Source organism: Lissotriton vulgaris, chromosome 5 (assembly GCF_964263255.1).
Source record: "Lissotriton vulgaris chromosome 5, aLisVul1.2, whole genome shotgun sequence".
NCBI classification, from domain to species: domain Eukaryota; kingdom Metazoa; phylum Chordata; class Amphibia; order Caudata; family Salamandridae; genus Lissotriton; species Lissotriton vulgaris.
Window position 1 is genome coordinate 1479514243 of NC_141693.1, and position 27842 is coordinate 1479542084.

A 27842-nucleotide genomic window follows, 5' to 3' on the forward strand; every position below is an offset into this window, starting at 1 on the left:
ATGAAGACCCCAGTGGGTAGAAAACAAGGTCCCAAGGTGCGCAGGCTGTATTGTGTCGCTCTCATCGCTGCTTTGGCTCTCAGAATGCTGTCGTCATAAGGCGGCAGCTGAGATCCGCTCACGCGGCGGGTTCCACTCGCGACCAGGCCTGCAACCACGCCCTCTGGGGCGAGCGTCATTATTAACACAGGTGCTGGCAAAGACTTTGGGACTGCACTCAGGAAATCCGCCTGTGAGCAAGTGCTAAGGAAGCACGAAACGCGTTGGGCGTTCATTCACCTTTGAGAACATTTTCGTGAGTTAACAGGCTGCAGTTTTTCATCTCCATTAAACTGCTGTACTTTCACCTTTGGCTGCGTGGTTTCACTCTATAGGGGCAAACCTGTGTTTCATGTATTTTGCGGCCATGCCTGGTCGCGAGTGGAACCCCGCCGCGTGAGCGGATCTCAGCTGCCGCCTTATGACGACAGCATTCTGAGAGCCAAAGCAGCGATGAGAGCGACACAATACAGCCTGTGCACCTTGGGACCTTGTTTTCTACCCACTGGGGTCTTCATTGCTGTTTATTTTGTGCACCCCTAAAGTCGCTCACAGGAGGAACACTGGCCAGCACTTCAAGTACCAGCAGGCAATGCCTGCAACCACGCCCTCTGGGGCGAGCGTCATTATTAACACAGGTGCTGGCAAAGACTTTGGGACTGCACTCAGGAAATCCGCCGGTGAGCAAGTGCTAAGGAAGCACGAAACGCGTTGGGCGTTCATTCACCTTTGAGAACATTTTCGTGAGTTGACAGGCTGCAGTTTTTCATCTCCATTAAACTGCTGTACTTTCACCTTTGGCTGCGTGGTTTCACTCTATAGGGGCAAACCTGTGTTTCATATATATGTGTATGTATGTGTATGTATATATGTGTGTGTGTATGTATGTGTGTGTGTGTGTATGTATGTATGTATGTATGTATATATATATATATATATATATATATATATATATATATATATATATATATATATATTCAGTACGGCGTGTGTCTTCCAGGATATTCTGTTTCATGGTTTTCACAGGATTGGGCTTGAAAAAAATGCTTGGAAGTTGTTCTCCTCTTTTCTGTGACATTGTTTACAAATTGTGAAACCAGGTAATTTCTCTCCACTCCACTAATAAGAAAAAAGTAGAGTTCCATGGCAGTTTAAAAGAGGTGTTATTTTTGAGCCCATGCTTATTTAAAATGTACATGACCACTTTGGCTACCTAGATTAAATTCTGTGGTTTAAAATGTATATTCTGTGCAGATGACACCACAATTGTGATCTCCATTAGGGTAGAGCCACATTCTGTGACAGAAAAACGCACGTCATGCCTTTTGTGCATAGGTAAATTAACAAATGCCAAGTTGTTGGAATGGAATAGTGTAAATTATAGAATAGTTTTAGTTCTTGGGTCCTCTACCTCCATCTGGTACTCCTGTTTGTGGCCAAATGATTTAGGACAATTTCCATACCATTTGGAATCTGCTAAAAGGCTTGGATAATAAGCACTCTTTTCAGGCACAAATCAATAAAGAGAGCCTGTCCTGTGTATTTTTTCCACATGCGCTTGTTTTGTGAACTCCTTCCCTACATTTGATAGGCCACAGGGTAACTGAGATCCAGGCAGTAATTCCTTTTCGCTTGGACTATTCCAATGGGATGTATGTTGGGTTACCAACGTCTTTGATTGGTAGACTGCAGCTGATTCAAAATGCCAAAGCCAGACTTTTGCTAAATTGCCTTAAGTACCCATATTCAAAACCATTTGCGAGAACCGTACTGGCTCCTTGTTCATAAGAGCCCTGTAGCCCTGTTAAAGGCATTGTGTCACATGTATGTATCTGGCAAGTGGTCACCCTGAATATGAACAGGCACTTACTCGCATGCTCGGATTATCTTCGAAGCTGCGGTTAGAAAAGTTAATTTAAGAGAATGAGAGGCCACTTGTTCTTGTACATACAATCAGAAGCTTGGGGTTCTTTTGTCCTCAAACTTCATCAGAATATATTTAGGAAATCCCTAAACTTGGATGCTCGCTCTGTGATTTGGCTTCTTTCCTGTCATGAGCTAGTGCTAGGACACCCATTTGATGTATTTATGCACTTTGTAAAATTATAAATAAAACTGTATTTTGCCATTATGTTATACCCTCCTTTGTTCATGATCTAACTGCAATGTATCTTGTTTTGACCAATAACGTTCGTTTCTCCTTAATAGCAAACTCACCTCTTCAATTTGTGATGCCCGTTTTTAGGTCCAGCTTTAACCAAAACCTTCTGTTTTTCCATACAATTACTTTAAAAAAAAATTATAAATGTGCAAAACTGCTTTGTCAGCCTTCCTTGTCCATTTTGTTTAGTTTAGCGGTCATTCACTTTTTGGTTCTGCCCACTACAGAATACAGAAGGGGACAGTGGATCAGCCATTTGGTGTCTGGATAATCAGAAGTTTGAGTGACAGCATTTTGCCTAAGTATTATCTTCTTCTTCATATATTCGAGTAACAAAGGATTCCACTGGAAGTTAACGCCACCACAACCAACATTTGAGCCCTTTTTTGCCTTATGCTTTTCTCCACTCAGGTGTCCCCTCTGTAGAAGAATGAACAAAGTCATGCAAACTGCAGTATAATGCGTTGCTCCATTGCTCAAAACTAGACCAGTTATGTGCATGCACAGGTACTACTTAGTGATGTCAGATCACTGGTTTGGAATCCTGACTCCGGGATCTGCCATATTGCCAAAATTAGTTTCTAGATTTCCTTAAATGTAAGCTGTACTATCATACCAGGTTAAACATAATATTTTGCAAAGTACCAAACCTATTGCTCGAGCTCTACCAAAAAAAAGTTATTCGATTTTAATGTTTGAGACTGTGATGGACCACTTTATTTTTCTAAGACCGTAAGTAATTATCAACTTTGTTAAAAATTAACGTAAAAAAGAACTATGTCTTTGTTCGCTAAAGACTTCTTGGAGACATTCTGAAAGCTTACCTAAGAATGCATTCCTCCAACTAGTTACCGTCAGCTTTTTTTGTTTGTAACTCACATTTGCTTGCTTTCTGTTTGCTGATTTTATTTGTTTGAGGCAGCCCAGCATGTCTTTGTACCTCCTGTGGAGCATAACCTGTTCTAACACAAGTGCTCGCTTTCTGTAAAAAGGCTTTTAAAAGTTGTTCTTATCTTGTATCATTTTATTTTTCATTTAAGATATACGACAGTGCAGTGTCAATGCCATCACTTCGGTCTCATATTACATATCTCATGGGTGTCGCAATATCTTACGTCATTACATTTCTACTCAGTATGATTGCAATAGCTGTATTACAGTATATACACACCAAAATAAATTAGGGAGTACCTGGGTTTGATAAAAGGTAAGTCCTAAAAGGAGTCCATATGTTCTTTGGCCTGGAGTGCTTTGGGGAGCTCTCCTGCATATATCACCAATTGATTCCTGCAGTAAGCGACGTCCAGCAGCCATTGAGTGAATTTGTTGAGCTGCATTCTTCCCCTACTGCATAGATATCCTCCTTGTCACCAGTACCAAAGTAAATGCCATCAGTTTACAAATAGAGGGCTGTTGTGATTTAACTAGTCCCAATAAACACATTTGTGGAGAACATGCCACCTGTTCCAGAATCAGATCAGAATGGGCCTGAGTCACTTGTACCCAAAAACTAGATGTTCTTGGGCATGTCCATGCCAAGTGGAAGACATCTGCTTTGGTAGTTTCTCATCCACAGTGATAGTTTGATCATAGATCGTAGACCTTAATGGTGGAGTTGGAGAGAGGTGTAGTACATTTGCTGCAAGAAATGTATGATCCTACGATTGCAGTTGATTGTCAGCCTACTAGTGAGCACACAGAAAGGTCCAATCCTCCAAAGAGAGTGGGGGAGATAGGTGGTCCATCTAGCCAGGGGTTTTGTTGGGTTCATATTAATTTCTCCCTGGGAGGCATTATACAACCTAGTTATGAGGCTTTTTCATGAGCTGCAACTAAGCACCTCCTCTAGTGTCCCTAATGTCGGAGGTGCTTCCAGGAAGTCTTAACAATGCCGTTGCAGCCTTTTTAAATCTGATAGATAAATATCTGAAGGGCTGTTGGGTTGTGCTTGTGGAAGGCCCCTGTTGATATGAACTGTCTCTCTGTGTAAACGTGCCCCATTGTCTCTAACCCTGCTTCTTTAAGAATTGAGAGTGCTTTGGGTTCTTGAGTGATGGAGATACCCGGGTGCCAAAGTAGTGGGAGAGCCGGTGCAACGAGCGGCAATTTGTGTGCTTAATTGCCCAATGTGCACCATGCTTTTAATCTGCCACATTATGTGCCACTTGTACGGAGGGACGGGACTCCTCCCCCAACTACCCCACTTCCTGTCGGAGGCTTGTAAAAACATATGGAGGCCAGGACGTGCAGCGGGCGTGCCGAAGGCACGCCAAAGGCAAGCCAGTCTGCGCCCATATGCATCCGGATGGGTCCAGGGGCCAAAACCCCTGCTCCTCGTACTGGCCAGCGGAGGCAGTACGGCTCGGAAGAATTGCGCGGCCTGGCAGGCCCGATTTGCGAAAACATGTAAACATTCTATCTTGCCCTCAAGTGACCATCATAAATGCTTGCACTGCAGCTTCCACCTAATGGTAGACCCTCAGCCCGTCCCTACTAACCCATGGAAATATTAAAAGTTTGTCCTAAATTGTAGATCATTGCCTAAATATACAGCAGAAATATCTATCCTCCTTGAAGAGGAATTGCCTGATGTACTGTTTCTTACTGAAATATGGCTTACCCCTAGCTCCGACCTTGATCTCATCCAGGCTTTGCAAAGCTTTTATTCCATACTGAGGTTGGGCCGGCCTACAGGAAAGGGGGGCGGGATAGCCATTATCTACAAACCTAGCTTAACCTGCCGTCTGACTGGCAGCCCTGTCCCAGACTGTGAGAATACTGCCTTTTCCATTGAGTTTTCCCCAGTCCTTACCTTCTCAGGTATCTTAATATACCAAACCCCTGGTCCCTCAGTGGAATTATGTAATTCACTACCAGACCTGGCCGCAAACTTGGCTGGGTCATTGGCCGTTTTTACCCTACTGGGGGACTTCAATCTCCATTTTGATGACCCCCTTCAGGCATCTGCAAATGAACTTACCAAGGAATTAGCAGCCTTCCAACTCATACAAAAAATTAGTTAACCCACCCATATAAAGGGTCACTTATTAGACCCTATTTTCTCGAACTCAGAGGATTTATCCGGAGGGAAGCCCATAACTGTCCTGTGGTCAGACCCTTTTATTATTCCTTTCATTTGATCACCACACCATTCAGCCCCATGTAAGAGCCCTACCTATTCAAAAATTTGTCCCTGGTCCAAACTTTCGATTGAACAATGGACCACAGTATTGGAAGAAACCAAACCTGCGCCCTCCTTAAATGCGGTCACGGCCAACGACAATTTTAACGACTGGCTAAAAAAATCTTTAGATGTTCTTGTTCCCATAAAAAGTATCAAAATCAAAAAAGGAATCACTCAAAAACCCTGGTACTCAGCTATACTACCGGGCCTGAAACAAAACTGCAAAAAACTCTAGAGAGACTGGAGGAAAAGCTTCTCATCAGACAAGGAAAAAATATATAGAGAAAGCATTCATCATTATAAAGCCAAAATCAGGGCAGCACAAGCTGACTACTACGGAAATAAAATCTTAGCAGCACCCAATTCCTCTCGTGAGATCTTTAGCATTGTCAAAACGCTCTCCAAAGCTCCCCCCCCCCACCTGTCATCCCTGATAACTCGGGGCACAATGTGATAAGCTAGCGGAGTTTTTCTCAAATAAAATTGAAACCATCTTTTCTTCATTCCCCTCCATCAAAAAGGATTCTCTAGCCCCCCTATTTTGCTGTAACCAGCCCACCTTGGACATAATCCCTGCAATGGAGATGCCTGTATTAGAAAGCCTCTTAACTAAGGTAAAAGGTGGTTCACCCAAGGACCCTGCCCCTTTAGGGAAACTTAGACAGGTGTCGGGTGTGGTCTCTCCTGTGATCCTAGACCTTATTAACATCTCACGTTCCTCAGGGGTGGTGCCCCCCTTGTGGAAGGAAGCCATGGTAAAGGCTCTGCTAAAAAAAATATTTCAACCAAATACTATCATCCTACTTGGAGACCCATAAACTTCTCCATCGGACCCAGACAGGTTTTCGCACACTACAAGGAACAGAGACCGCTCTGCTCTCAGTAGTGGAAGAGTCAAGAAAGATAGTAGACTCCGGTGGCACTGCTGTGGTCCTTCTTGACCTCAGCGTGGCTTTTGATACTGTAAATCATCGGATCCTGATCCATAGGCTCCGTAAACTAGGTATCACTGGAACTGCCCTGGCATGGCTACACTCTTTCATGAACAACAGATCCTTTCAAGTCTTTGACAATGAAGTCCCCTCCAAACAGACACCCCTCCGCTGCAGAGTGCCTCGGGGATCTTCCTTAAGCCCCACCTTGTTTAATGTTTATACCTGCACCCTCGCAGAGGCAGTCTTACCCTTTGAAGTACACCGTCACGTATGCAGATAATACGCAATTGGTGATTGGGCTTAATAGAGCGGAAAGTTCGTGGGACTATATATTCTGTTAATTTCTATACGTGTGATATCCATCCGCTTATGAAGAAGAATGGCTCGGAGAGGTGTATGATATGCATTATCGCTTTCTATGGCTAGATGTGCTCAATATGGTGAAGGATAAAACCAATAGTGTGCAAATTGTGCCTGTGCACATAAATAGTAGAGGTATGTTGTGATGTTATATTTAATAAAGCTTCCTCTTACCTTGTGACCTCACGTTAGAATTACCTTACGTGTACCTCTGCGGTGATTTCGGCCTCTTCTAATTTGCCCGGTACCGTCTCTGAAGGTATTTGTTTCATTTCTGTGACATTGCCAAGAGAGCTGGTGCACGACAGTTGGGCCTGGTGGCTCGCGCATTCCAAGCAACCGCTCAGCGCAGTTGCAGTGGAACGCAAAGTTGCCTTCGCCTGAAACGCACGTCGGACGTTACGTCGCACGCACGTAATTGACGTGACGCCATTTTGTTTATTTTTTTCACCGGTGAGCAGGGGATTTATCGGCGCTTACGATGTCAGCACGTTCGAGTGAGTTGCTCACAGTATAAAAGTATTTTACTATGCATCACTTGCAGTCATTTGGAAGTTCTTAACTGGTGAGATTGCCTGTCTTCTTTTTATTCTCCATATTTATATTTTTCAACATTCTTGGAAATTTTACATACCTCAATTTTTCTACATTGTGCAGTCTACAATTCGTATTCGTGATCTGCACACCATTTCTTCATTGACTCTCACATTACATGTTAACTGACTGATTCAACCTCAAGTAATACGAAGTAATTTTTATACACTTTACACTGTATCGTTTTACTTGTTTGTTTCTCTCCATTTCTTAGCCATGTGTGACCCACATTGTAATGTCATTGTGCCTCCTTCATTCTTACCTTCACCAGGTACTCCAAGCATTATGTGGGAGGACTGGTTGGGTATATTGGAAAACTATATTATTGCTCTGGATGGCCAACAATTTTTTTCTGCTAGGAAAAAAGCTTTTATTAAGTGCTCTTGGTAGTGAAGGTCAGCGAGTTTTTAAATATCGTCCTGTGGCTATAGGTCCTAATGGGCAACCAATGGATGATGAGTACAAAGAAGCCATTAAACGTTTAGAAACATTATTTGCTAAAGAGGTTAATTTGGTTATGGCTATGTATAAATTTTATACTCCACCTCAAGCTGAAGGTGAGAGTATTGATGACTTTGTAACTAGGCTACGTGAACTCTGTAAAGTGTTCTTTTGGAACAATGTGTGATGAGTTAATTTGTGATCAACTCATTGTACAGTGTCGAGAGAAGAAGATACAAGAGAGACTATGGGCAGCGAAGAATCCTCCATTGAAAGAGGCAATTGATTTAGCAAAGGTAATTGAAGAATCCCAGAAATGCATTAAAGAGTTAAGCAGAAGAGATAAACCTTCCAATGACGTTACCAACAATGAAAAGTAATAAGGAAGATGAAGCTGATGTGAATGCTTTATCTAAAAAAAATGGTAAAGGTACAAACTATTTTGGTAATGTTTTCAAGAAGAGAGGATGTTTGAGGTGTGGCAGTCAATTACATTTGGCTGATTTAAAAAATGTTTTGCTCTGGAACAAAACTGTAGGAAATGTGGTTGCAAAGGTCCTTATTCACGTATGTGTGGGTCTTTTGACAGTATAGAATCCAAATTTAAATCTAAAGTCCATGTAGTTCAAACTGGTTTTGATTTCAAACAAACTTGCAATAGAGTGTTGGTGTTGGGTGAAGATTCTTACACCAATTTAGTAGGTGATAACCTTCATGATGTAAGAAGAACGACAAGACCCACTGCTGAGTTTAATGTGTGTGGCAAGAATATATCCCTTATGGTCAATGTTTACCATTATTATTCTTGAAAACATTTTTAACACACATTGGGACGGTGTTCCTCTTTTGAACAAAGATATAAACCCTGTGAGCTACCAAGGTGAACCAATTGACGTTTTGGGGTTCATGTATGGGTCAATCAAATTTGGTTCCAGATCTATTATTGGAAAAGTCTATGTTGCGAGAGATGGTCCACCAATACTTGGTTGGATGCATCAGTATGACCTTCACATTATAGCCAATCCGAGGTCTCGCAATCATGTTGTAGAGGAAGGCATTCAAATTGATGATATCCTGCAAGATGCCCACAAAGTTTTTTAGGACAGATTAGGTTTTGTGAAGGATTATTTACATAAAATAATCCTTAAACCTAATGTTTGTCCAATTCAGCACAAGTTTAGGAAAGTACTGTTATCTGTTAGAAAAGGACTTAAGGATCTTCTTCAGGAATTAAGTTCTGGTGTCATAGAGCCTGTGGAGGCGTCACCTTGGGTGCTTTTGACTCTTAAATCTGATGGCCGTTTGAGATTCTGCATCGATTTGAAATCTCCTAATCGGGATATTGTTATAGACACCTTTCCTCTGCCCAACATCAGTGAATTGTTACAATCTGTGGGTGGTGGTAAGTACTTCTCAAAAATTGATTTGCGAAGTGCTTATCACCAGATAAAACTTCATCCAGAGTCAAAACCACTCGCAGTATTTATTACCAGCGAGGGCACTTTTCAGTTCACGCGCATGCCATTCGGCTTGGCGTCGGTGGCGAGTGTCTTCCAAAGAATGATGAATAATTTGCTTAAGGATATGGTGGGTATGGTTTATTTCCAGGATGATATTTTGGTCTCTGGGAAAACTGTGAGTGAACATAATGCTTTGTTGAGACAGGTTCTTTGGGAACTTGAACAATGTGGTCTTACTGTCAATAAGGACAAGTGTAAATTCTTAACTGAGAAGGTTGCGTATTTAGGTTCTACCATCTCTAGTGAAGGCCTAACTCCCAAGCGAAATTTACTTGAGGCCATTAAAGATGCTCCACATCCCAAGGATAAAGATCAGCTCAGGTTTTTTTTAGGTCTGGTAGAATACTATTCTAAATTTGTTAGAGCATTTGCTGACATTACAGAACCTTTAAGGTGTTTGCTGCGTAAAGGTACCAAGTTTGTATGGTGCAAGGAACAACCGGATGCTTTCACTAACATCAAAGATAACATTTGTAATGCTAGTATTTTAACTCTATGCAAAAACCACAGTTGATGGACAGAATGCAGAACAATGTCATACATTCACCCCAGTACAAGGATCTGGGCCTAAATCCATCGTTTTTTTGCACTCCACACCACCCCAGTTCAGACATGGCTATATGCAAATCAGTCTGACCCTGTGCCTCATGGGAACAGTCCAGCCCGAACTGCCAAGCCATGCCTTCCCTGGACCGGAAACAAGCTTCCGAGGACCGGTTTCTGGCATTCCAGCCGTCTTCAGCCCGGCTTGCTTGAATCCAATGGTGTGGAGAGCATGGGACTCACATCTGAGCATACCCATCCCACTCGGGGTGACGAATGCAAAAACCACAGTTGATGGACAGAATGCAGAACAATGTCATACATTCACCCCAGTACAGAGATCTGGGCCTAAATCCATCGTTTTTTTGCACTCCACACCACCCCAGTTCAGACATGGCAATATGCAAATCAGACTGACCCTGTGCCTCATGGGAACAGTCCAGCCCGAACTGCCAACCCATGCACTCCACACCACTGGATTCAAGCAAGCCGGGCTGAAGACGGCTGGAATGCCAGAAACCGGTCCTCGGATGCTTGTTTCCGGTCCAGGGAAGGCATGGCTCGGCAGTTCGGGCTGGACTGTTCCTATGATAAGGTACCCTTTTAAGGGTTCTGCTCGTCTGGCGAGATTTTCTGCTAGATTTCAGAAATATTCATATGATGAGCTTGTGCAGGTATGGAGTAATTCACAAGCTGATTGCTTATCTCATATGTCTTTAGATTGGGAGGTTGTTGACAGACGTTGTTAAGAAATTAGAGTCTGAAGAAGCAGTAGCTTTGATTTGTGAAGTTTCTGATTGTGATTTGGGTGCATTTTCAAAAGCACAATGGGTATAGGAAATGAAATCTGATTCTATTTTGACAGAAGTTATTTCTTTAATTAAAAATGGAGCACCACAAGAAAATATGGTGTCTATTGGTGTTAGACCATATTGGAAACTCTTGGATGAGTTGTCAGTGTGCAATCATGATGTCATTATGAGAGGTGACAGGTTTGTACCGCCAAGTGGTCTTCGTGTACATATTTTTAAACTTGCCCGTGAAGGTCATCTAGGCCAAGGAATGACTATTAAAAGGATAAAACAGGAGTTTTGGTGACCAGGTATGGATGATCAGATTCACAAATGGGTTGAAAGTTGTGTTTTGTGCAAAGAAAGTGAGAAGAGACTTAAAGTTGGTGGTCAAAAGTGTGTAGGTCATATTACTGATCCAGGCAAGGCTATGCATACAATTTGCTTAGATTTCATCAGTCCATTTTCTGAATTCTCTTGTGATATGCGGTTTGCAGTGGTCATTGTTGTCCATTTGAGGTGGTTGGTTGTAAAGTTTCTGAATAACATCACCACAAAATCCACTATTGATGTACTGGAAAAATTGTTCCTGGATGAGGGTGTATTCTGTTGACAGATAATGGTACGCAGTTGACTTCTGGTGAAATGCGTTGTTTTCTTAACGTGTGGCATTAAACACTCTTGTACTTCTTTATACAATCCCATGGGTAATGGTATGGTGGAGAGGGCCAATAGGCTAGTGAAAGGGACATCACAGTTAGCGTTGGCAAATGGTCAACCACCTAGACGTTTGATTGATGAAATGCTGTGGGCATATCGTTCCATTAAACAGTGTTACTCACCTTGTTCCTTTTCAAGTTATGAGGGGGCGGTTACCCGGTTCTAGGTTAGTTTCAGCATGGCTTAAAGATTGTGTTTTATCTGGAGTGGAATCTCCTGAAGCATTTTCTGATTCCAAATTTAGGGTTGGTGATTGGGTTAAGCTGAAAAGTGGAACACTTAAGGTGGTCTCAGCGGATCGATGTTGGAAAGCATTTTGTGGTGGTTGAAGGTGGTCAGAAGTGGAATTTTCAAGGGGTTGTTCTGAGGTCAAACAGGCTAATGACAATGAAGGATGTTCTGGTGCTATGTTTATTCCTGTTCATAATCTTAATGTTGAAACAGAGAAGATGGGTTAGTTGCTTGATGAACATAATGGTTGTGATGAATACAACCCTACTCTTTATAATGCTACAAGTTCAATATCTAGTTTGGATACTTCTCTTGATTCAGCTCCTAGAGTTCGCAGACCTCCTGTTTACTTGCAAGACTATGTAACTGTTTAATTCCCTTAAAATGATTGTTATTTTGATAATGTATCTTTCTTTCAGCTTGTTTTTCTCAATTTCTTCCATTCTTTCTTTCTTTTCTTTTTCCTTTTAAAGAGGAAGGATGTGTTGTGATATTTAATAAAGCTTCCTCTTACCTTGTGACCTCACGTTAGAATGACCTTACCTGTACATTCCTTAGAATGTGAGGCAGACAACACTCGATTGGTGGCAGTTGCTACCTCACCGTCGAGGCTGTCGGATGCCAAATTACCTCTGGAATAAACTTCATTTGGAAATCAGTTTATGGTGTGTCTGGAACTTTTCATATCCGTCTTACCAAGGTACATATCGGGAGCCCCAAAACCACCTTGTTGAGAAGGTCTGGTAAGTGTGTTCCAGCTAACTGGGGGGGTGGGGGGGCGGACCTTGCCAGCTCAACAATATGGCTGCAAGCTAGTTGAGCTCTACTACACCATTAGACTATTTGGAATTATCCTGGCAGATTCGGCTGTGAAATTGGCACTATGGCGATGTCTGGGGTGGTGGAGGCCAACCGGAGTCGAACTATCCGGGTTTGAGGCAAAATGGCAGAGTGACTGAAGCTACGAGCGCCGAAGGGAGGAGCGGGCTGCGTGTCACTTGTGACGTCGTGGGCTGCTGAGACAAATCACTGTGAAGCGGCCCGACCCCAAGAAGATAACCTTACCTGCCATGAGTACTGGCCTCCGGGCTGTTTGGAGCCCACTGGCAGACAGTGCGTGCTAATCTCTGGCCCTGGCTGATCCCTCTCGCTGTATTCTCATGACCTGGGGGGGGTGCGGGGGGGGGATTCCTTCAGTGCGGTTTCTGCACGGCCGTAGGTCCGGGGGTCGAAGGTCCCGGCCTAGCCATTGAGGGCAGGAAGCGGCAAACGCTTATAGTGTGTAGGAGAGCGCGCCCGGGGGCACCCTGCGGCTCCCCCTTCACTGCAATGGATTGACGCAGGAGGCCCGGTACTTACCTCTGTCTGCCATGGGTCTAACCCTGGCAATAGTGTCTGCGCCACGCCCCGACCTTGCCTGAGCTCCAACTGGTACGATATTACTGGGTATTAGGCGCACGTTGCGATAAGTTACGGAGACTCTGAAGCTTAAACGGGTCGTTTGGTTGCCAGAGGTCTGCAGTGCTGTCTGCGAGAGTGCGAGCTGCTAGGAGGCCCTTGAATTAACACGCAGCAAATGACTGGCTTGGACTTTAGCAAAGGTGGTTGAGATTGCAGAGCAGCTGCAGGGGCTTGGAGTCTCTATCCTTGGCGTCCAAATATAGTAACCTGGGTATTCACAGTGGCATAACGAGAAAGCCCCACAGCCATGGATCCGAGTTGGTAGACCTTGGCATTCCTTGCGGAGTTGAGCTGGAATTGTTGAGTCCTTCCCCAACTTCCCCTATTGCACGACCGGTGGCACAGGAGGAGCCCTGGGTGTCTCCCTAGGAGTTTTCTGTCCTGCTTCTTGCACAGTGCTGCGAATTGAGTCCACCCCCCGGTACGTTGGTTGGCATCGATGGGGGAAGGTGGACAAAGTCCAGTCCAAACTCCATTTGAGCAGCGCAAAACCAGAACCAGGGAAATTGGCAAAGCTCAGCCCGCCGCGGACCAGCTGGACATGAGCGAAGAGTCCCCCGCAGTATTTATGCAAATCCTGGCAACGATCCAGTCCAACCTCTGTTCCGCATACTGTACGGATCAATATGACTGAAAGACGAATCACTGAGGTTGAGGAGGCTCACATGGAGTCCGATGCAACACAAAAACAGATGGGCAAGACGCTCACGCAGCTGCAGGACAAGGTTGAGGACCTTGAGTCTAGGTCGCGAAGGAGCAATATACGCCTCACGGGCCTGCCCGTATCCACTCTTACCAGTAATATTGAGCTCTTCATAGAAACTCTGCTGGTTACACTTCTGGGCCGGGACACTTTATCTGCCATATTTGTAATCGAACGAGCACACCGCTCGCTGGGTCCGTGCCCTCCATCGTACCAGATTACTGGTACGTTTTTAAACTACAGAGACTGGGACGCAGCCCTGAGGAAGGCCAGAGGCTTGGGGTCCCTGCGGTATGAGGGCTCCACACTATAGCTTTATCCTGACTTAGGTTCAGGAAGCTCAGAGACAGTTCATGCCTTTAAAGAGTGCTGCCGACTTGGGAGCTTGACTATGCAATGCTCTACCCAGTGCGCCTTCGAGTCACAAGGAACGGAGTATGTACAATCTTAACAGAGCCTAAGACCCTGCATAAAGTCCTCAAGGACTACATCAAGGAGCAACTTCGAGCACCTACAGTGTACCAGTCGCAGGGAGCTGAGGGAGGCACTGTGGACGATAATGATTAGGACTGTACCCCAAGTATTGCATAGAGCGAAAATGAGTTCGCTGTGAGGAGTCTGGAGCGGGGGTGCTTAGCTATATACCATTGCTGTTGGAGTTATGTTGGAGCTTGATCTGAGGTATGGGGGGTGGTCTGTGGTGTGCTCTGGATTCATTGTGGTGGTGCAAGTAGCTCCTTACTTAAACATTTCTGCTAGCCTTTCTCTCACGAGTGGATGCATAGAATTTGTGATTCCTTAAGTATAGACCACTAGTGAACTGATATTCTGGGGTGAGTGGATTGTGGAGCCAGATAATGAGAACCCTTGCTCAGGAAGCTGGTGGATAGAGCTAGCTGGGGAACTCTCTCCTTTGCCATCCTGTGGTGGGGAGGGGGGGGGGGGGGGTCTGCAGTGGCACTCCACTTTACAGCTATAAAGGCCATAGATATTGCTGTAACCTAAAGTGAGATGTACAAGAGCCTATAGATAGATTGAGCCTCTGACCCATAGATGATCCAAGAAATAAAATAAATTGAGGACTTTCGCCAGGTAATCTGCCATAATAATATCGAGATGGCTGATACCAGTGGTGAGTGGGTGGAGAGGCAACATCCGCCCCTGTGTGTGAACCACCTTATGGCATTAGGCCACTTTTGTTTGTGTTTGGGGGGGTGTGTATCACCGTTTGTATCCAGTTGGGGACGACGCAACTTGGGAGGGGGGGATGTTTAAGGGGTATTTTTTGTTGGTCACTGTTGAAAATGTATACCATGACATAACAACTAGACATTTGCCACATATTGCAGAGATGGATGTTGTGACACAGAAATTGCTAACAGCTACTTGTAATTTTAACCAATGACACAGCAGGAAGGCAAAATAATTAGATTTTTAACATGGAATGTCTGAGGCCTTATTAATCATCGCAAGGTACGAAATGTGATTCGGTTTCTGAGGAGACATGTGATTGACATCGTCTTACTCCAAGAAACTAATTTTCCTATGGCCATCCCGATGTTAACACAAAAAGTGCTGCAGGGACTGTTCCATGCTTCGGGTTTCACTTCTCATTCTAGAGGTGTCCTCACGTGGGTAAACCCAAAATCAGGATTCAAGCTGGTCCCGGAGGCGGCGAAGGAAGATGCAGTGGAAAGGGGTTTGATATATGGGTCATTAATGTGTATGGACCTAATTATGATGATCCACACTTTTTCAAGGCTCCTTTCAAAGACTTCTTTCAAGCACACAACAAAACTTAAGTGTCTGTAATTGCGTGTTTGACCCAACTCTTGTCTCTCTCTCTCTCTCTCTCTCTCTCTCTCTCTCTCTCTCTCTCTCTCTCTCTCTCTCTCTCTCTCTCTCTCTCTCTCTCTCTCTCTCTCTCTCTCTCTCTCTCTCTATATATATATATATATATATATATATATATATATATATATATATATATATATATATATATATATATATATATATATATATATATATACTCAGTCTAAGGTGCCTACTTCTGAGACTACGCCATGCCTCCCTCCCTTTCCGGGAAGGTCTTTTGTTCCCCTTTTCATTCCGGGTGTTTCCTATGGCCCTGAAAAGGGTGATTGGGAGTGGTCACCTGACCCTTAAACAGACCAGTTTGAAGAGCGGGACTTGAGAAGACCTGGGTGATGCCAGTAGTCTGGACACTTCCTCAGACCTTGGCTACCACCTACAGTGGCTACGGAGGAGGGAGCTCCTTATGATGTGGTGGTGCGAAGGGCAGCTGAGGCATTGGAGCTCCCTTCAGTGGCGGTCATGACAAATCTCCCGACCTAGGTGCTTCAACTGGTGGCAACCTCATCTGAACCCCTTTTGACGTTCAACAAAGCCTTCACTGACGTCCTTCTGGGCGCCTGGTCCAAGCGCAGCACAGGTGCTCCTGTGGAACAGACGATTGCCTGCCGCCAACAGACATCCCAGGTGTCCTCACCCAACACCCTTCCCCCAAGAGCTCGGTGGTCAAAACCTCTTCTTCTTACAGTGCATTACCTTCTGCTCTACCAGACCGGGAATCCAAGAATCTGGATCATCTTGGGAAGCATATATTCTCTTCCTCCAGCTTGACACTGCGGGCCGCGAATACCGCGTGTCTCTTGGACCGATACTCCCATACCATCTGGGATTCGGTTGCCCAGGTGCTACATCAGTGCCCGGAGGAGGCCTGGGCCATTCTCTCCCAAGCAGTGGCAGATGGAAGACTTAGCAGAATTCACGATTCGCTGTGGACTGGATACAACAGACTCACTAGGCAGAACGATTGCTCCGTCGGTCGCCCTTCTGCAGTACGCCTGGTTGACGGCATTTGGCTTTTTCGGGGGATATTAGTCTACTTTGCTGGACACGCCCTTTGATGGATGTCTCCTTTTTGGCGACAAAGCAGACTCTGCGCTGGAGCGCTTTAAGGATTCTCGAGCTACAGCCAGATCCTTTGGCCCTGAAGCATCGTTCCATCCACCCCAGCCTGCTTTTTACCCCTTTTGTGGCTATGGAAGGGGCACCCCACCACATCCGGCCCAGTCCAGCCACCGGTTCAAGTAAGATGCCCAGCATCTGCGTGGCCGCGAACGTGGGACTCAGCGGCGCGGGTCTGGGTGTCAGCAGACGCGCCAGTCCACCCTTTCCCCTCATGCAGCAGCCTCCAAGCCTTCCTAGTCCAACCTTTCAGGGTCGCCAACAACCAGTGGGCGGCAGGATTCATCATCACCTCCCCCACTGGCAAACTATCACATCCGACAGGTGGGTTTTGCCAATAGTCCATAGGGGCTACTCCCTTCCCTTCTTAACTGCCCCTCCCTCCATACCACCGTCTTTCGTTAGCATTTCGGAGCATCATTTCAGGTGTCTTGGCCAAGAGTGCTATTGAGAGCGTTCCTATGCCAAAAGTAGGTTGTGGTTCTTATTCCCGCTTCTTTCTGCCCAAGAAGGACAAAGGTCTGTGTCCTATTCTAGACCTCGTGGCCCTCAACAGCTTCCTCCGGAAGGAGAAGTTCAAAATGCTAACCTTGGCTCAGGTCTTGTCTACCCAAGACTCTGGAGACTGGATGGTGGCACTGGACTTGCAGGGCGCCTATTTTCACATCCCAGTCCTGCCAGCCCACAGCCGCTACCTGCGGTTCATGGCTGGCCATGAGCATTTTCAGTTCACAATGCTCCCCTTTGGCCTTACCCGGGCCCCTCGGCTGTTCTTTGAAGTGATGCCGGTGGTCACAGCTCATCTGCGCAGATCATGGGTTCTAGTCTTCCCCATAGTCAACGACTGGCTGTTGAAGGTAGGCTCGCCCCAGGCTGTCGTCTCCAACCTCCAGACTAAGGCAGACCTCCTGCATTCGCGGAGTTCACTATCAACGTGCCGAAGTCACACCTGACTCCCTCTCAGACTCTCCCTTTCATCTGAGCTGTTCTTGACACAGTGCAGTTTCGGGCATATCCTCCCAAGCAGCTGATATTCAGGCTATGATACTGATGTTTCAGCCTCTACCACGTATTTCGGAGAGCGACCCTGAGGCTGCTGGCCCTCATGGCCTCCTGCAGCCTACAGGTGGATCATACCAGATGGTATATGCGGGCTCTGCAGTGGGACTTGAAGTTCCTGTGGGCACATCATCGGGGAAATCTTTCCGACTAGGTCCAGATCTCACAGGGAACTGCGTAACAACTGCAGTAGTAGCTAGCGAACCACGCTTGGGTCAGAGGCAGATCCCTCTCCCTACCCAAACCAGATGTCACAGCGGTGACAGATGAGACTCTCTGGGACAGGAGGAGATCAGAGGCGTTTGGTCTCCAGCAGAGTCCGGGTTCCATTTCAACTGTCTGGAGCTCTGGGTGATCTGCAGCGTACTGAAGTCATTCCTTTTCTCTTTAAAGGAGAAGGTGGTGCAGGTGTTCACGGACAACACCACCGCCATGTAGTACTGTAATAAACAGGGCAGGGTGGGGTCGTGGACTCTGTCAAGAGGCTCTTCGTCTCTGGACATGGCTTGAACATCACGGCATGATCTTGGTGGTTCAACATCTGGCAGGTTCTCTGAACACCAGGGCGGACGAACTCAGCCGCCGGTGCCTTGTAGAGCACGAATGGTGTCTTCACTCAGACATTGTGCAAGGTCTCTTTCAGTGATGTGGAGATCCTAAGTTAGCTCTCTTCGCCCCCAAAGAGAACGCGCAATTCTGCTCGTTGGAATTTACGTGAGTTGCACAAAATTTTCCAAGGAGGTGCTCTCTCTGCAACGCTTTTCATCGCAAGTGGAACTGCTGCCTCCTGTACGCCTTTCCACCTGTACTACTTCTGCCCCAAGTGCTGAAGAAGATCAAACACGCCTGGGCCCAATTTATTCTTGTGGCTCCGGACTGGTCACAGAGTCTGGTACCCAGAGCTTCTGAGCATGGACCTCCAATCCTCCACTCAAACTGCCTCTTCGGTAGGATCTTCTGTCGCAGCAGCATGGGAGGGTTATTCACCTTAACTTATCCAGCCTTCACCTCCTTGCATGGAGACTGAGCGGAGACAGTTGAAAGCTTTTGACCTTCCACCCGAAGTCTGTGATGTCATGTTGGCAGGTAGGCGTCCCTCCACGAAAAAGGGATACGTTTGTTGATGGAAAAGGGCTGTGGATCCCCTATCTTCCCATCTTTCAGAGGTCCTTTTGTATATACTACCTGTGGCCCAGCAGGGCTCTACGCTGGGTACTCTTAAAGGTTATCTTGCGGCCATCTCTGCTTTCCTTCGGCTACCAGGTCAGCTTTCTTTGTTCATGTCCCCTATTGCAAATAGGTTATTTAATGGCATTACTCATTTCTTTCCTCCATCTCCCTTTGTAATGCCCCAGTGGGACTTGAACCTTGTCTTAACTTTTCTTATGTGCGCTTCCTTCGAGCCTCTTCACAACTGTCCTCTCAGGCTCCTCACTCTGAAGACAGCTTTCCTTGTTGCCATCACCTCTGCTCACAGAGTGAGTGATCTTCAAGCTCTTTCTTCCAAGCCCCCTTTCTTCTCTGTGCATCCGGACAAAGTGGTGCTTAGGAAGAGACCATTGTTCCTTCCAAAAGTGGTTATGCCTTTTCACATTGAACGAACCATTACTTTGCCCACCTTTTCCCACTTTTTCACCCTTCCAAGGAGGAGTAGAGAGACTACCGTCTGTACCCTAAACATGTGCTATCCTTCTACCTTGACAGCACAATACATTTCTGGGTGGATGATCAACTCCTTGTTGGCTATGTGGGTGTCAAAGGTCGGGAGGTTCAAAAGCATACCATCTCTAGATGGGTTGTCCTTTGTATTAAAATCTGTTGCGCTTTGGCAAAAAAAGAACCTTCAGTGAGTCTCTGAGCTCATACAACCAGCGCTCTTGCACATGGAGTTCCCCTCCTTGACATCAGTCAGCCAGGTGGCATCCTTGCACACGTTCACAAGACGTTACGGTCTGGACAGCCAAGGCCAGAGGGACCGCTATTTTGCCCATTTGGGGTTCCTGGACTTTCTGGTGTGCTTAGTTCGCAGACCCTCCTCCGGCGTTTGTATTGCTGGGGTATCTATTCTAAGGTAAGGCATCTATAACTAACAGTCTCTTTTAAATGAACAAGTTACTTACCTTTGGTAACGATGTATCTGTAAGAGACATATATTAATTATAGATTCTTTACCTTTATGAGACTAGATATGGATGAAATATATATATATATATCTGACTACTCCTTGACCGGGTTAGTAAGCACTACATAAATGTAATTACAACATACAATTACAATATACATTTTTACTTCCACCCAGAGCAGTGGGTTAGCACAACTAATCAATTGGCTTTCTTCACTGTGAGTTGTGAGTGATGCCATTTTTCTTGTACAAATTAGCATATTCATATAAAATGTGTCCACCTCGGTGTCTGTGCTGGTGTGCTAATTTTTGCTTTTATTTTATGTTTTCGTATTTTCTTTTTCTGTCAGTATTTTTATTTTATTTTACTTAACTGACCCACCATATTTAGATGGTGGCATTTTTTTCTTTTAGACTTTAAATGCCTAATGCATATGTTTGCAAATGTATGGTTTTTTTTTTAATTTATCCTTGCTCAATGCTAGACCTATTGGCTTTGCAAATGCTTACTCCATGCAGATTATTCTGCTATTTAACCAATTAATAGGCACGTTGATTTGTAACATTCAAAGTTTTGAACATGTTTGAAATAAAATTGTAATCGCTTTGTCTGCAGGACAGTTGTTCAATGGCAAATCTTACATTGTGGGAGGCCCATAGCTCTTCTGTGATAAATTCCAAAAGTCTGGCTTAATATTGAGTGTTTTGTAATCTCCTTCCATTGCATAAACCGCCATCATTTAATGACCCTAATGGGCTGCACATGTACATGTCTAAAAGTTGTACCTTGGTCGTATACTGAAAGATCTAGTGAAGTTCACTCCTCTCCACAGTGAGGGAGTAACCAGGTGATTCCAATCTAAAAATAATCTCTCCCTTTCGTTTCTAGGAAGTTGAGATTGTGGTTGCCCCCTGCGGAAGCTCCCAGTCAGCAGAAGTCACTTTAGGTGACTGTGTCAAACAGTTCCTACCTGTGGTAATCTATTCCATTAGTGAGGAGAGACTTTCACCAGAAGACGTACATGAACTCCAAGAGATCAAAGACAAGTTTTCCTTGCCGATTTTCTTCGTTCGGGTACCAGGGCCTGGAATGAGCTTCCCATCCTCTTGCGAAGCAGAGAATGAGCGCTCTACCCTGTACCATCAACTAGCAGAAATAAATTACCTGCAACTCCCCTGCTGTTCGGCTCAGAGCATGCTTGTGGAACACTTTGATCGGCTCGGACAGATCAGCCTCTTTGCCCGACAGGTGCTGAAGGTCCACTTGGTGGACATAGCCACAGGGCTGAACCAAATCCATAACCGGAGCTTGGAGTTCTTCATCAACCAAGCCTTTGACATGCAACGGGACCTACAAATCACTCCCAAGCGTCTGGAGTACACACGCCAGAAGGAAAACGAACTCTTCGAGGCACTCAAAAGCATTGCCAGCCGTGAGCAGGAAGGGATGAAGGACATGATTGTGGAGACTCTGAACAACATGAAGGATGAACTGCTGGAGGATGCAGCGAACATGGAGTTCAAAGGTAATGCGTGGCTGCCTTTTTTGTTTAGACACTTTCCTTTCACGCTGCACAGGGTTTTTGTGCAATTTACGTAAATGTATTACAAATGTAGTGCAGTTATTTAGAGATTAAATGGCAGTCCGATAGTCTAGTATTGTAAAATAACCAATTTATTAACATACTTATTAACAAATAAAGCAACATGTGCCTGCTAAGACATTAAGATTATGGTAATTGAAATGGAAATCATGCATATGAATTTTATATGTGCTCGGGGTAGAAATTGAAAGGAGGGTTTTGTTTTTAGGTCGAGCAGACCTACCCTCAATGCGTGAGCATTGACGGTGTCTGCTTCAGACCTTATGTGGCCCGTATTTGGGAATGTGGACACGAGGGTGCACGAGCGCAGATTTGACCTCATGAACGCGCACGTCACCGTGCCCCTCTCGTGCCTTACATTCCCGTGCTCACACAGCCAGCCCCCACACCCCTGCACACAGGCACACGTACACGCAGGCACACACACAGGTACAACACACGCAGGCACATACAAGCGCACCCCCTCCCCCCCGCCTGCATCCGCCCATCCCCCCCGCCTACATACACACACACACTCCCAACACCGCTCGCCGGGCACACGCATGGCTTCCATCATTGGGGGGGGGGGGCCGGCACCGGCAATGTGCCCCGAGGCCCCCCCTCACCGGGTCTGCTATACTCTTCCCCGTCCCACAGCCTCACAGCACTCCAAGACTGCAGGCGCCGCCACTGTCACGAGCCGCAGGGAACGCCGACGTGCACGCTCACGGCGTCACGCTTCTGCCCTCTCGTCTCTTCTGCGCACGTGCATTTAGTTTGGCCAGCTACTAACGCGGCCTCGCAGCAGTTTCTGTGGCACTCTCTTTCTTATCAACCACCTTCTTCCAAAGACGTTACGCCCTCGTTCCGTACAAAATACGGTGACTCTTTCAAGCCTGAGTGTACGAGACTCTGACAGACAGATCGGCGCCTTGTAGTGCTTTCCCAGCGCACGCTTCGAGATCGGTGAGTTTAACAAGCATGGCTGTCTCATGTGGACATTGTGACCATACCATGCGTCCCTGCTAGTTTTTTTTTTTTTTTAACTCTCCCACTTTGCTCTCCTGAAATGTTGGCATGTATGGAAACCGGACACATCCGCTGAAATGCCACCCGTCCCCTGCCAGGAACAGATAATCTGGGCCCGGCTTGGAAGGACGTAGCGCGACTGAGCGTCAGATCAGCCTTTAATCGAGAACCGCACCAGAGGCAGCTACGGCTGCAGGGGGCGTTTGATTGCTCGTGTTTGCAGTCTTCCCTTCACATTTCTCGCTGTGTAAGCAAAATGCTGTCCCTGTATTATACAACACCTCCTTTCATCCTCGGGCTGGGGCACAGCAGAAACCTGCCCTGCGCTTAAGCGTGATTTGCATGTTCAGTCTTTCAGTGAATTTGTAGTGACTTAAGTAACGCGCACTTAACCACATTAGTTCATCCGCCTCGCCCCCAAAGCCTAGCAAATGGTATGTGTCATTTCCGAGTTACTTCTGTTTCTCCGTGGTTGGTTCTCGGCTGTGTGCACATGGGCTCCGAGCTGGACGTGCATACGTTTGCGTGGACCCATTTTCCAGTCCTCCCTTTATATGTGTGTGCATGGAAGTATGGACCTGGTATTTGTATCACCAGACCTACCCAGAAGGCAGCGTGGCTCTGTACTCTATTCAGGCCAGAGATCTAGTTATCAAGAGATTGGATGGAAGCTGGGGTCCTGTGCAGAGCAGGTCTCAGCACTGCCTTTATATTGAAAGTCGGGTAGTTTTATGACACACCTGTGGCACAGGTCAGCTATGTGGGATTTCTAACCAGACCGTTAAACAATCAAGGGTGTCTATTGTCCCTCCAACTCTTCCTTTTATCATTGGAACCCTTTTCAGCAGATATTCGGTTCCCAGCAGATATCGGTACATTCAGGAAATAAACACAGCTGCTGGGCAGGTAAAATCCTTCATGATGCCATATTGTTGACCCTTACTAACGTGCACACTTTGATGCCTGATATGATGACAGCGATCCACTCCTTTTCCCAGGTCTTTTGGTATAAAATCAATAAGTACAAATGTGACGCAGTACCCATGACCGGTGCCACTGAGATGGTCTGTGCGGCTATCGTATGTGCTAGATTTCCAGGGCTCTGAAATCCTACGGTGTCTCGTTGAATAGAGGATTTGGCGGTGTGGTTAAGACTACCTCAACCCCTTGATATCCTGTACGTGCCACAATTTCTCCTGCTGGCCTCATCTTTGCTTTTCCTTATGGGCTCGGGTTCTAATAATTAAGATGCCAGGGTTGCCACTTTTCACTTATCTGTTGTTCGGGATGTTCCTCCTGCTCACTCACAAACAGCTCGACGCAGATAGGCAACATTATTAAATGATTTGTCTAGGGAGGCTCCGACCTGAGGTTAGGTCCGCCACACCACCTATGGATCACTGCAGCTGCCTCATATGTGCGGTTATTACTTGGCTAAGAATCCGCCGCAAGTGGTGTATTTTCTTCCAAGACCTGTCTCGGTGTCATTTTGCGGGGCACGCATACATAGGGACACTCCTCTTGTCTAACTCCATACCGAGAACCATTCCTATTCAGTGGAACTGTGCGCACAAGCTACTGGGAGTCAGCCTGCTAATATCATGTGGCACGACAGTATGGTGTAATGCAGACACATGCATAGGAGGAGGCTGTATAATCCTTTGAAAGTCCTGCGGCAAGAACGCTATTTTGTGTCTGGAACAACTGTTTTAGAATGTCGGACCTAAGGCCTTTCATGACCCTGCATGAAGTTCGGGTGGCTGCGCCTGAACAGATAGGCAACTAGCACCTTAGGCCCTGACTCAGTGTCGTTGCCTGGATCACCAATTAAAGAATGCTTCTTTAAACGGGGGTCCTTTGAAGGTGTGTTGCCAGGTATGTACAGCGTATTGATAGGTCACGTCCTCCAAACAGACAGAACAAGCCTTCAGATTCTCATTTTAAAGTTTTACCTAACTGGTCCACCTTGAAACTCCATAAAGGTGGGCTACTTCCCTGTTGTGGCTGCTGGCGGCGTACACAGCTGGACTGTGATGCATATACTCTGGCAGTGCCCCAACCCCTTTCAGTGAATGACAATTAATGTAAGAGTGGTGGCCTGCTTAAGAACAGCAAACCACCATCCTTGCTTTTTCTCGCCCAATTAATGCTACTTTACCTGACCTTGCCCCGCTGCTCGGTACATGGAGATCCTATACTAGGGTCCCACACCCAGAGGACTCGCCTGAATTCTAGCACTCATTTCCAACATATGTCACTACATTTTACTGTATTTTGCACTGTTTGCCAGCCCTTATCTGGACTCTAGAATAGGTAATCTATATCTCACTTGGGGGTGGCAGGACAAATAGAGAGCCCACACTGGCAATTACCGCAGTTGGAGGAAGGCCACGTCTCGTCTCAATGAGTCATTTATAAGGAGTAGCCTCGTGGCTGGACCTTTCTCGGTGATGTTTTCCAATTTCATCCCTGAACTGCAAATATAGCTGTAGTCGAGTGAAGGATACAGAAACCCGAGACAGTGCCCAGAAATATGGGGTCGCAGCCCGGAGTTACTTGTGATGTTCCTGATGGGGGTAAACATTTTTTTCCTTCGGGCTCATTTCCCCATTAAATCAGAAAAAAATCAGTTTCTGGTCACAAAGTGTGGTGTGGTATGGAGAATGATAATACTCAGGAGCCCTAATGCTACTCTTGGTTTGGCCTATGCAAGAGGTCAGTGAACACTGAAATGCACAACATTGTCAAAGCCAAGAGGTTTCACATATAGCAGATCTATTGGCTTTCTCATTATTTCTTTTTTTTTTTTTACCAAACCAATCAACTCTTCTCCTAGGGACGATGAAGCTGAACGATACAGACTATGTGCGAGCTGTGCAAAACTCAAACCTACATAATGCTATACAAAAATAGTATTCATTAAAATATCACTGCATACCTCTCATAACACGAATAAGCATAGCATACACAATATAAAGAAAAGAAAAAATATTACAATTTTAGTTGAATTGAATACAATAAAATTAAAGAGCTTTAAAGCTAATTTCTTGCCACGTTTTGGTTTGAAATAACAGAGAAAAAGATATTCAACACCATATGACGTGATTAAACAAGCCTGACATTTAGATGTACATTTTTAGGTCTTGCACCTGGCGACACAGTGCAAAAGCGCTGTCGCCAGCGAAACCTATAGCTGTCGACTCTGCTTTCAAGGGCCTTGAAAGGGAGATGGGAGATGGGCACGCGTAGGCTGCATGCCGGACTGGGGCATGCGAGCGTTCACCATGTACAGTTACGTGCTGTGCCCATCTCCTGTCTCCCTTGCAAGCCTCATGCACTTCTCGCATGCAGTAACTGCCAACACACACACACAGCCACACCCCCCCTGCTTTCGCTTCACATTACACACGCACGCACGCACACACACGCGCACACACGAGCGCACTCATACAGAGACGTGCGCACACAGACACACAGACACACAGACACACAGACACACAGACACACAGACACACAGACACACACCCGCCGCCACCGTCACCCCCAGTACCAACACATATTGCATTATAAATGCTATAGTTGTCACATTTACGAAAGAAAAAACTATTGGCATTGTAAATGACAAAGCTATTAATTTCGCTATTTTCAAAACCAACTCCTAAATAAAATAATTGTCATTTACAATACCAATAGCTCAAACTTTCCTAATGCGAGACCTATTGCATTGCAAATGCTTGTTAAACTATTACATGTGTTTAATGGCACAATAGTGAAGGAAATAAGAGTTTCAAATGTGGAACATTCTGGGAACCTGAATTGAAATACATCTTATAAAAAAGTATTTTGTAGTGACTTGACTGATACAAGATAATAAAATTCCTCCTCTCACGTGCTCTCCTGCCTTACCAAAGGGAACAGAAACTTAAATAATTCGTTCAGTTGAATCCTCGTAGACGACCAGTCCCAGTGTCCTCTATTTTTGCAGGTGTTCCTGTTTTTTCACACATCTGCTGGATACAAGTGGCCCCATGCTGTGGACTTATATATTTTGTCCACGGCTATGGGCTATCCTTTGACTTAATGGTATTCATCTCCAGTGTTTGACTGACCGCTATTAGGAATTCCAGTTTAGCTGGCTGTTCTCACAGGGTTGTGTGTAGTGTTTCTGATGGAGACTTTTAACTGCAGATTCCTCACTTGTAAAATATCCTCAGGTGCCAGACTGGATCTGGAAGTCTTTTCAGTATGGCCCCTGCATACCACTAGATTGTGTGGAGTGGCTTGCCCGTTGACCCTGCTCTGCCCCCAGAAGTGACAGCTGGAGCTGCAATAAGCGCCACCCTAGCTTGCAGATGTCTGTTCTCTTTTTTTCCCTCGTGTTTGTACGTGGACCGAGAGCTAGCTCCTTTTTTTTTTTTTACAGTTTTTTTATTTCTCTTTCTCAGTTGACAAGATTATTTCTCTCAGATTTCTTTCTGGAGTGCAAGGAAATATGTCCCCTCTAAAAACGACAGGGTTTAAGCCTTGTATGGAATATCTAAAAAAGAATGACTGACAGATTACCACAAGGTGTTTCTCTGATTTCTTGGTTTGGCCCAAGACTCCAAGTCTTTCAGGGAGTGTGCCCTGATGACCCCAAAGATGATCTGGGAATACGAAGCCAAGCTGTAAGTTGCCGAGCTTCGCAAGAAGTCTCATAAGGCCTGCTTGAAGCCGATGATATGGACCCGTTCCGCTCTCTGGTTGGGTCCCATGGTAGGTTTTCATCTTGGTCCAAGTCTTCAGGTAAGTCCACATCTGGGAAGTCGCGAGAATGTCAGGGTGCTTCTGGTCTTGCTCCTGGTCCCTTACCAGGAGCTGATTCCTTTGCTAATTACACTGCACTCCACATTTTCAGGTCCCCTAGTGATTCACAACAGATTAAGGCAATTAGGCAGACCATGATCTGCATCTTTAGCACCCTAATGGCTACCTTTTGGTACGCTTTCACATGCATGGAAACCGCCAGCTGATCTGCAGAACGTACGGCCTGTGCTACCTGAACCCACTTCGGGTTCAACATCGGAGACGACTAGAAAGTCTGGTACCACATTGCATAATGATTCCTGCTGCTTCTCGCCACCGATTACGGAAGAGAATGTTGATCCCATTGTTCTCGCTGACTCTGAACCGAATCAGTCTTGACCTTAACCAAAGCAGTCTTTTGGCGCAATTCCAACAAACCTGGCTTCAATACACTTTGACTCTGGTAAGATACTGACTTTGCCAAGAAGCCACCTTTCAGTACTCCACTATCTTTTCAGATCGGACTCTGACCAGAGCCGACAAATGTTTAGTGATTGTGATGTGACCAATATGATGACCATTTTAACTGG

At 45.6% G+C, this 27842-nt stretch overlaps 1 protein-coding gene across 2 annotated transcripts in view; it reads left to right on the forward strand.

The window, feature by feature from the left end:
* Positions 1 to 27842, forward strand: part of DSTYK (dual serine/threonine and tyrosine protein kinase) — a 422611-nt gene that overhangs the window by 208731 nt on the left and 186038 nt on the right. For both annotated transcript variants that reach the window (XM_086923449.1, XM_086923448.1), the window contains exon 3: positions 20745 to 21381. In XM_086923449.1, coding sequence (XP_086779575.1) covers positions 20745 to 21381 — 637 coding nt within the window. The remainder of the gene's footprint in view (positions 1 to 20744; positions 21382 to 27842) is intronic.